The sequence below is a fragment of the Camelus dromedarius genome, chromosome 34 (genome assembly GCF_036321535.1).
Source record: "Camelus dromedarius isolate mCamDro1 chromosome 34, mCamDro1.pat, whole genome shotgun sequence".
Taxonomy (NCBI): domain Eukaryota; kingdom Metazoa; phylum Chordata; class Mammalia; order Artiodactyla; family Camelidae; genus Camelus; species Camelus dromedarius.
In genome coordinates, this window is record NC_087469.1 from 9260456 (window position 1) to 9271619 (window position 11164).

An 11164-nucleotide genomic window follows, 5' to 3' on the forward strand; every position below is an offset into this window, starting at 1 on the left:
CATTCCATCAATCAGTTTTACTTCTGCTCAGGCTTCCCCTGGGTACATTACTTGTTTTTTTCTTTTCAAATGCCACTTCCCAACATATATCTTTTCTTTCAGTCATACTTAACCATAAAGTTTCAACTCTGTGGTATATAGCTGTTCGTAAAACATCAAGGATCTCCCTTCCTAGGAAGTCTTCCCAATCAGCACCATGTCTAACCCAATACTAATGCCCCTTTTCTGTTCACGCTGCAACCTCTTCAGATCCCAGCTCTGCCACTCATTAGCTGTGTGGCCATTTATCAGTTTCAGTCTTAAATGCGGACATTACCTAACACACAGGCTTTCTTTAAATTCCAAAATGCCTGGCAGACTGGAAGCCCTCAGTAAATGTCATTTTGTTCCTTATATCTGCATAGTTCCTTTTGGCTGGTTAGGGAATTAAGGGACTTGGATTCCAATCCTGACACAGGATGCGAGGGAGCCTGGGATTATAAAAGAGCAACTACAGAAAGGCAATGGGCTGAGTCAGGTGACAGGTTGTGTGACTCCTGCTCCGCCCCTAACTTTACGAGTTTGGCCTAGGACCCTCTCTGCCTTTGTAAGATGATCCTGTTGGCTGCGAAAAATCGCAGTGATGCCTTCTAGCCCTAACTCGCCACATTCTCTTAAGAAAACTGCGAAAGCCCCATCCACGGAGAAGTGGTTAGAGGTCTGCGCCACGGGCGGCACGGCACACTTCTGGCGCATGCGCCTTCCCTCCTCGCGCCGGCCTTCAGGACCTCCCTGCGCGGCTGCCCCAAGATATGCCTGTTTCTCTACGAAACCCGTTTTTCTTTAAATGCTCCCTGATATCGTCTTCTCGTACCCACTTTCTTCTCTGTGACTGAAGAAAATAAACTGGCTAACTAGATTCCGGAAAACTAGTAGGACACCTAAATATCTTGGACCGGCGCGGAAGGAGGCGGCCTGACCTTGGAAGCGGAACGGGGTCCTGCGGCAGGTCCTTCCGGGCTGGTGACATTCAGCCGGCCAGTCGGCCCGACGGCCTTTCAGTCCTGGAACCATGGCCCAGTTTGTCCGTAACCTCGCGGAGAAGGCCCCGGCGCTGGTCAACGGTGAGCGCGGCGTCAGCCCGCCGACCCGGGCACATGGGCGGGCGCGGAGGCCTGCGAGGGCCCGGGGGGAGAACGCAGGCGGCGGCGGTCCACCGAGGGGCGGGCAGGAGCCGGGGCGGGCACGGCCTGGAGGTGGGGGTTGCAGGTTGGCCTCTCTTCTCTAGCTTTCCGCTCGGCAGGCGTGCAGCTTGGGTTCTCTTTACAACCTAGAGGTTCTGAATTTCGATCACGACCATGAGGGGACGGAGTGTGCAGGCAGCCGGGTTGCCCAGCAGCCGCCGCCATGACGCCCTTCGACCTCTAGGAGAAGGAATAGGGAGAGGGTTGTTCTGTTAGGAGAGTGAGGAAAACGGAGGGCAGGGACTCATGAAAGCACAGAGATGCGGCCTCATCAGCTTGTCTGCTTCTCAGTGGAGTATTTGGAAGTCTACAAAAAAAAATTTAAGGTTTGGTGACCTTTGGAACGTTGACTTTGCTTTCTGCCCTGTCCAGATTCTAAAATATTTCTCCTTTAAGGGAATTTTTAGGTAAAATTGAACTTCACGGACGATTATCCCTGCCCCGGTAAGCATAGAAAAGGATGTGTGTCAACAGTAATCTCTCTTACCATAGCTTAGCGTTCGTGGGGATTTTCCATTTGAAAAAACTAAATGAAGCCCTACTGGTAAAACGCTGTATTTCAGAACAACTCTGAATAGTCGCAGCTCAGTGTAGTAGTCTTGTATCGGTAAATATTTCAGTTGTCTGCTAGGTAGCAAGCTATTCGTTTTATTCCCGAAGTTAGATCAGTTAAGTTGTCGGAAACTTCTTCAATTGATGTGCTATATTCTAGTAAGTGGTTGAAGCGCAGATCTTTAAATAGCTTTTGCTGAAATTTGGTTATGAAAGTGAAGAGAAAGAATTTTTTTTTAATATGTGAATTTTTGAACCTGTTTTACTGTGATAGGTATTTTCTTATTCATTGTGTCCTTTATTTCCTCCATCAGCAGCCCAACAATGAGTATTGAAGGCCTTATAAGCGCTAGATACTATAAATACTTGATTCCTCTTACAGAACGCCAAGGTCTACAACTACTACCAGTTTACACACTTTACCAAAGAACTTAAGTTTGCAACTTTATTGAGATAAAGCGCTACATTTTTACATAATACAAAGAGAAGAAATAGAGGCTTCATTATTTTGACTTTGTGGATGACTTAAGGAAAATTTTTTAAAATTTCAGGTGGATTTTTTTCTCCTACCATGGCTTTTACATCTTTCAGGTGATGTGGTTTGGGGAATCGCAAACTAATTTTAATAATAATTTATAAAGAGAAAAGTAATATGAAGATAATTTTTAATTATGAAATATATCAATCATTTTCTCTATTATTATGAATAGTTGAAAGATACGAGTTTTTATTCTTCCAGAAATACTGAGAAAGGAAGACTCAACTGGAGCCAGAATGTTAAAGTGGAAATATATTTTGCTTTATAACTTAACTCAGTGTATTAAATGTTAATGTTAAATATCTTAAAAAGTACTAACTGTATCTGTTAATTCTTCTGAGGGACAAAGAAGCTTACAGAAATAAGTAGTTTTATCATCATTCTTCCCCAAAAAGGTCATAGAATCTGTCTTTTTGTTTGTTTTGGGGTTTTTTGTTTGTTTGTTTGTTTTACTAAACTTGAGACTTTATTTGGATTTCACCAGCTTTTCCACTTAATCTATTTCTGTTCCAGGAGCCAATCCAGGGTACCACATTGCAATGAGTTGTCAGTCTCCCTAGTTTTCTCTGATATGTGACAGTTTCCCAGTCTTTCCTTACCTTTCATGACCTTGACAGTCTTAAGGTATCACCTTTCGTGACCTTGATAGTCTTCAGGTGTCTATGTAGGTATCTACATAGTTATTCTATAAAGAGATGTTCCCCAATCTGCCTTTGTCTGGTGTTTTTCCCATGATTAGCCTGGAGCTGTGGATTTTGAGAAGGAATACCACAAAAGTGAAGTGACCTAATCACATATCAGGACGTAAGTGATAGCCATATAATATCACTAGTGAAATTAGCTTTCATCACTTAGTTAAGGTAGTTTCACTAGATTTCTCCTAAAGTTACTATTTTTTTCCTTTCCACAGTGGATTCTTTATTTTTTTTTTTAATACTGTATTCTTTAGAAGCTAGTTACTAAGTTGAGGAGGGAGGCAGGATTCTCTCTCCCATAGGAAGAAATAACTACATATATTTAAACGGAATTATTCTGTGAGAAAGATTTGTCTCTTCTTCCCCATTTATTTGTCTTATTTATTCAGTCATTTGTTGTATGGACTCATGGACACTTATTTCAATACTCTACCTCCAGTAGGATGTTACTTGTTTTGTTGCTCGAATTATTCCAGCTTCAGCCATTGAAAACTCTTTCAGTTTGACACCTCTGTCCCTTTGACATTCCCCCTTACTTACTGGTACTACAGGATGCTTCAGACTCATATATTCCCTGCCCCAGCCTTAGAATCAGCTGTCAGCCATTTCTCCATGGAGCCCTAGTTCCTTTTATTGGACAGTAGTGTTCTGAAACGAAGATCTGGGTACTGCATATGTTTCTTGTTACTAGACTACAGTAGTCATCCTTTATTTATGGGGGATAAGTTCGAAGACCTCCAGTAGATGCCTGAAACCACGGGTAGTACTGAACCCTGTATGTGCTGTTTTTCCTATACATACAAATCTGTGGTAAAGTTTAATCTATAAATTAGGTACAGCAAGAGATTAACAACAATAGCTAATAAATTACAACAGTATACTGCAATAAAAGTTATGTGAACATGATCTCAAAATATTTTATTGTGCCGTACTCAACCTTCTGATGAGTGAGATAGATGATGCAGTGCCTGCATGCTGAGATAATATGGGGCAGATGATGTAGGCATTGTGACAACATTAGGATGGAGTGGACACAGCATGAGACTTCATTATGCTACTCAGAAGGTGCACAATTTAAAATTTATGAATTGTTTATTTCTGGAATTTTCCATTTAATATTTTGGGACAGTGGTTGACCGCGGGCAGCTGAAACCATGGAAAGTGATACCGCAGTTAAGTGGGGACTGCTGTGCTAGAATATCATTACCTCTCGGCCCTCTTGGTGGACAGGGGTGTGTGTGTACAGATTTCCCTCAACTTAGGATAAAATTACATCCTGATGTAATTACCTGCCCCCCCCCCCAAAAAACCCCAAAAAGATTACACACCAGTAAACCTATCACAGGTTGAGAATATTGTAAGTCAAAAATGCATTTACTGTACTTACCCTACCAAACGTCGTAACTTAGCCTAGCCTACCTTAAACGTGCTGAGAACACTTACATTAGCCTATGGGTGGGCAGCATCACCCAACACAAAGCCTATTTTATAATAAACTGTTGAATATCTCATGTAATTTGAATAATGTACTGAAAGTGAAAAACAGAATAGTTGTATGTTGGTTGTTTACCCTCCTCTTATTGCATGGCTGACCCAGAGCTGCTGCTTGCTGCTGCTGCCCAGCATCACAAGAAAGTATGGTACCATCTATCGCTAGCCTAGTGAAAGATCAAAATTCGAAATAGTTTTACTGAATGCCTGTCACTTTGGTCACATTGTAAAGTTGAAAAGTCACACAAGTCGAACCATCATAAATTGGGCCCTGTCTGTATACTAACCCGTGAGTGTTCACACACACACAGAGTTGACCATTGAACAATATGGGGGTTAGGGGCGCTGAGCCCTGTGCACTTGAAAATCTGAGTATAACTTTACAATTGGCCCTCCATATCCATGGTTCCCACCATGCATGCATTCAGCCAACTTCAGATCATGTAGTACCATATTACATATTTATTTTTTAAAGTCCACATATGAGTGGACCCTCGAAGTTCAAATCGTATTCAAGGCCAACCATAATTGTTTCTGTATCTAGCCATCTGTATATATATTAAACTAAACATGAGGTCATATATGTCTCCAACTGTAATTCATTGAGTACCATGGGATTTATTTTCTGGCCCATCTGTAACTTCCCTCTCTGACAGTGAGAAACCTGGTTCTCATCATCCACCATTAATTTACTTTGGTCTTGTTAATCCCTTGTGTACATATGAAGCAGTTTCAAATTTTTTAACCTATACTCCCTGATAAACAAATTTACTGACAAATACAGTGTACTGATTTTGGGAGGGTTTTTTTGAAATTTTGTATCTGTGTAGAAGGTAATTTTAAATTTTAAAGACAGTTTGTTGACTGTTAAACAAAACTTTGTTCTCCTTGATAGTGCCATCTTACAGTCGTTTGACAGTTCTCTTTAGTACTTTTAGAGCTTTGTGTCTGCTTAAAGATTTACCCATGGCCCTAAGCACAGAGGATGATGGCAACAGTAATTCTTAGTGTAATACCTAAATATAGGCAGTTAATAGGGAAAGAACCAAGAGCTTTGGATAATACATCTTTGAACAATAGATAATTTATGGGTGTTCATGCATTTGTGCTATCTTTATTAGGCTGTTTTGTAATTCTTTATGAAATACCTTTGTCTTGCTGAAATCACTATCATAGTCTCACATCTACCCTGGCTATTAAAAATTTTTTTCCTGAAATAGCAAATATCTTGAGGAATTTCAGCTTAGTAATAGATTCAAGTTTTGGCTGCTCTTAACAATACATGTAGGTTTTATTTTTATTATTTGTGGTATTTTGGAGGAGGCAGCTGTGCCTTTGATAATCCAGCACATGCTGATGAGGATACCAAAAATGGGTACTAACTAGTATAATTCCATCTGGATTTGTGGCCAATATTATGACAAGTTTTAACCTTATTTCTAAGGATGCCATTCTGCATGGCTCCTTCCCTCCCCTTCTGCACCTCTTCCCTCCAAATTTTTTGGTCTCTACAAGAAAATATGGTTACATTGCTGCTGTTCTTTTGTTTTTGAATCCAACTTCAAGTAACTTTACAGTTAACTAGATTTGCTATTCATAAATGTACCAGTACTCACTGGTCACTGGTGAAGTCCTGGCATAATTGAATGTGCTGATAGCTTCCTGACTGATTGAACATCCTTGTGACACAGGTGTTCTGCATCTTTAAAAGCCTCTGGTTACCAGGGAGCAGCTTTGACTTTTCACACCGGGTGCACATTTGGTACAAGCAGTGAATGAATGTGATGCATGAATAAATATTTGTGTCCAGCCCACACATCTGCTTCTTTCAGTCTCTAGTGAGTTCATCCTGGTTTTTTGTTTTGTTTTGTTTTCCAGCTGCTGTGACTTACTCGAAGCCTCGATTGGCCACATTTTGGCACTATGCCAAGGTTGAGCTGGTTCCTCCAACCCCTGCTGAGATCCCTACAGCTATTCAGAGCTTGAAAAAAATAGTCAATAGTGCTCGAACTGGTAGCTTCAAACAGCTCACAGTTAAGGTAACTATGGGCTAAATGAAAACGTATGTGCCTAACAGAAAATGTCTTCCCTTGGGATTTTTCTGATTGTTTTGATTAGTATATGTCTTTTCCAGTGAGGCTGAAACCAGCATAATGAGAGAGAATCTCTTCTGACTACTGAGAAATAGATTTACCTTTTTTAATTTTGTCATCTGGGTTAAAATAATTGGGCTATTTTATGTCTTAGTTTCCTATTAATTTTATAACAGAGAAGTGATCATCATTATTGGGCAGTTTTTTTCCCTTTCCTATTTGGTTAGTGTACTAAAATAGGATGGCTTGCTTTGCTGATTCTGTACTGCTTTTTTTTGTCTGTAGTCCTAGAACTATCCCCAATTTGGCCAAAAGATTTCCTGAACTATATCACAGCCAGGCAGCTAACACTTATGGAGAATAAAAATAACAAAACTTAGCAAGCATATAACATACCATGAGGGGTTATTGAAGTGCATGGAGATAAAATCTAGAGATTTTAAGGATTGGAACTTGGATTTTACGTTTGCTTGGTCTAAGCACATGATACAAAAGGCCTAACGAACTAAATTATTGCTGCCTATAGAACCTATATCCTGGAAAATATGACTATTTTTCAGAATTCCAGTATTTCTTGGTCTAATTTGAAGGGGAAATTTCACTTCCAGGTGCTAACAGGAAAAGGCCCAATTTTGTTGTGGAAAGGTATTTTTTTCCTACTGGTGTTTCAGGATCCATATTTGTGCTTGTATGAAATACTGTTTTCTGAAACTGTGTATATACTTTTTCTCTTTAAAAGGGCAATAAAACATTGATCTGTGAAACTGAGTAATTATTGAACACTTGGGAGGAGTTAAACCAAATAATACATGAATAAAAATGATGTCAACAGGGAAGACAAAGCCCTTCATCTTTCAACAGATTTTCTTTGGCCAGACAAATGACTATTCAGAGACTGGCTGTCCTATAGCCAGCCTTTCATATGAATGCCCTGTCTAAATGTGGCAGCTATTTCCAGGATGTGGGCTGTTTCAGGGCTCGTAAAGTGTCTCATAAACTAATAATGAAAGGGTTAAGTCAGTTCAGGTCTTCAAAGAATGCTTTGAAAGAATTTATAAGCTCTGGACTACTTACCTTACATAATTGAAAGTTCAAGTGTTCTCAGCAGTTAAAGTTAACGTCGGTAATTCTTGACTTCGACTAAAATTACCCTCTCATTTGAATAGCATCCTTATATTTTCAGTCACTTAGTCCTGGAAGAGAATAGTTTTAAATCTGTAAGAAAAAATGTGCATTCAACTTTGTGTTCTTTTTTCAGGAAGCGCTGCTGAATGGTTTGGTGGCCACTGAGGTGTGGATGTGGTTTTATGTCGGTGAGATCATAGGCAAGCGTGGCATCATTGGCTATGATGTTTGAAGACCAATTTTCAACATATGATCATATTTGGTTTATTCTTGGACCATGTATTTGAATAAAATAACGTGTCAGAATCAGTGTTTTCTCTATCAAACACCACATGGAAGGTCACAGTTTCTGTTGGTTGATACTAAGTTGGGTTGTTTTCTGCTTTAATACATTAATACAGCTCTAAATGCATGTCTTTGCTTATTTAGCCTGCAGTTGGAAAGGCTATATTTGAATTACCAACCTGGTGTGTATATGAGGATAACATTTTATTTTGAAGGCTTGCAATAAATGATATTTAAGCTTCATTTCTAGAAAAGTCAGGGGAAAGACTGAGAAAACTAGAAATTGCTCCAGTAGGAGAAATAGTACCACCATGTGCCAAACATAATGTAGTTAAATCATGGCAGTAGTATAAAGAATAAAATGCGGACTGTTTTTCTTTGCTAAAATCAGAAAGACCCTTTTGACAACACCTATGTCTATAAATGTGTGCTTTTTGTGAACTTGAATATAGCCTCCCCAGGAGAGAACAGCAAAGTGATATTCTGTGTATCTTTGTAACATCTTAACACTAAAACAGTGAATGAAACCAGTGACCTATATTTTTCATCTAATTTTAGCATGTGTTATGTTATTAATCTTTTTTTAAGCACCTATCTTTGCAATGATACAGTATCCTGTAGATATTTAACAGGGTTATAATTTAGTATCATTCATGGGTCTGAATAGTATATTATGTCTTGAAATAAATACAAGTGATTGGGTATCAGTTTGTCATGTTGAGCCATTTTATTGAGGATTTGAGAGCAATTTGATCATTTGTTGGCTTTTCCTGGGGGTCTTAACCATCATTCATGTGTTTCTAAATCTGTTGTAACTTTCTTGCAGCCGCTGCACATGAAGTACCAGCTGATAATTAAAAGAGGGTTTCATATTGGAAAAGCATCATGGCTCACAATATGGTATTAATCCTTTAATAGTATTGAACCTTTATCCAGTCAATCCCAAATTTGCTAGCTGATTTAGAATACTGCTGCTTTAGCCAAAAAAGGGCACAGCTTTTCTGTGTGATAGGTGACAAGTCTCCCAGAGAGAGACTGCTACTCTTCTTGAACACGAAATATACCTCACTTACTGCAGGTGGTCAGAACTGAAACTATTTCTTTTCAAAAATCACTCAGTGACTTAAAATAGCAAAAGACTGAAAAGATACTTCTACAATAATGGTGATTTTTATGAGTTTCTCTATTGCACACATGAGTGAGTAGTACAATTTTTTTTTTAATTTAAAGGTATGAGATCAGCTAGCACTATTAAGAATTTACAGAGGCCTAACTGAGTCATGATATATAATGTGATTTCATTTTAACCACATGATCACAACAGAACGTCCTCAAAATAAACATTTACTACTCACATCACTGCTACTTCCTCCTCCTCTGCCATATGGCACACCTCGGATGGTGGCTAACAGCACATGTACAGAATTTTCTTAGGTTAAAATAGCAGTGGGCTCCCTGAAGTGGCCACTTGACTTCTGCAGGCCTGTTACTTTTTTCTGTTTGTTTTGCTTCCTAGCAGAGAACTGTTTAGGCTGTCTTTGACTGAATGTGGAGGTGCCAAGTGTTTGCCAATGGCAGCTTCAGAGTACTCAGGTATTTACGTTGCATCTCCTAAATCCAGGTATGCCAAGTGGTAGAAACTGATGAACAAGACTGTTACCTGTTTCATGGAGCTTGGTCTAGTGAGACAGGTGATTAAGCATGCTGTTAGAGTAACGTGAGACGTGTAATGTGGACAGTGGAAGGTGTGCATGCAAGAGTCTAACCCAGACTTGAGAAGGGGGTTCAAGGGAGACTCAGAGGAACTAATATCTAAAGTAAACCAGAAGAGGAAGAGCCAAGAAGAGTGGAACAAGCTACAGCCTCTGCAAAAGCTGGTAAGTCAGAAAGGTCTGGCACATTCGAGGTTCTCAAAGAGTAGAAATATGGCTAAATTTCTGATTATAGAGGAAAGTAGTGAGGTGAGGCCGGAGATAGTGGGACCAGATCTTGAGATGCCTTTATGTCATATTACGGTTTTGACTATCTTAAGGACAGTGACTGGAAAGCCACTGAAGGATTTTGACAAGGTGCAATCCCTGCCTTCAGTTGTATAGTCTGACTGCAGTAGGTAACTTCAAATCCAGGTGACAGAAGCTAGGATAGCAATATGTGTGGGGTGCGTGTAAGAGTGCATTTTGGGGAGAGGGCATGGCTCAGTGGTAAAGTGCATGCTTAGCATGCAGGGGTTCCTGGGTTCAATCCTCAGTACCTCCATTAAAAATAAACCTAATTGCCTGCCCCCCAAGAAGTTTTTTTAAAAAATGTGCATGTGGTCCTGCGTTTTTCTTAATACATAGCAGCAGTACAGATAACTCATTTTAGAAGTAGGAGAGCAAAGTTCAAGCCAGTTAAGTACCAGTCGCTATGGTCCAAAGGTATGATTCCTAAGGAGACAACTGTCTATAAAAATAAGTTATTCAACATAAAAGTCAATAAACAGTAATGCCTTCATAAGACTTGCATTTCAAAAATACATTTAACTTGAAACTGTCCACATTGTACATTTAATCCTTTGTTCTATACACCTCAGCGTTATTCTCCTTGGATACCAGTTTTTCTTTTCCATTTTCTTTTATATACTTAGTATGTATTCTGCCCTGGTTTCTAAGGATAGCTTAATATGACTTCTATAATAATTTCATATTTGTATAGCATATCACATTTTCACTATCTAATTTAGCCCTCAGCATTCCTCTGAGGCACGTGGCATAAATGATAGACCCATTTAACAAGTCAGGAACTAAGAAACATTAAATGATTTGGCTAGAATCTCATGAGTAATTGGTTGGAGCCACAGGTTGGGCCCAGGTGATGATCCCACGTTGTAGTCTGTGCCCTTACGTGACTTCTGACCGCCTTGTAGACTTCCCTACTTCGTATTTTCACAGTTCCATTCTGTATTGTTTTTTGTATATTCTTAGTACTATGTTGCCCTACTGTTAAGCTCTTAAGTTTTTTTGTCTCATCAGATGTCAGCATTGCTAATCTTAATGTAAAGTGATACCTAGTTTTGTGAGATAATATTTCCTAATTAATGTGTTTATTTTTACTGGAATATGAATTGGTATGATTGCAGTCACTCTAAGATCAATACAGTAGCAATTTTACCAGAGAGTCCCT

The 11164-nt window shown here is 39.4% G+C and overlaps 1 protein-coding gene across 1 annotated transcript; it reads left to right on the plus strand.

Annotated features, from left to right (window-relative positions):
• The first annotated feature begins 943 nt into the window (after positions 1-943).
• Positions 944-8023, plus strand: ATP5MG (ATP synthase membrane subunit g). The gene is made up of 3 exons (XM_010981424.3): positions 944-1103; positions 6378-6538; positions 7851-8023. The coding sequence occupies exons 1-3, from the start codon at positions 1052-1054 to the stop codon at positions 7947-7949; spliced, it is 312 nt and encodes a 103-aa protein (XP_010979726.2). The 5' UTR covers positions 944-1051; the 3' UTR covers positions 7950-8023.
• The last annotated feature ends 3141 nt before the right edge of the window (positions 8024-11164 follow it).

Excerpts from the sequence above, each read along its gene's own strand:
- ATP5MG (XM_010981424.3), top strand. The coding sequence starts at position 1,052 with ATGGCCCAGTTTGTCCGTAACCTCGCGGAGAAGGCCCCGGCGCTGGTC. Across the intron at positions 1,104-6,377 it reads GGCCCCGGCGCTGGTCAACG|CTGCTGTGACTTACTCGAAG; the intron begins GTGAGCGCGGCG and ends TTTGTTTTCCAG. Across the intron at positions 6,539-7,850 it reads TCAAACAGCTCACAGTTAAG|GAAGCGCTGCTGAATGGTTT; the intron begins GTAACTATGGGC and ends TTCTTTTTTCAG.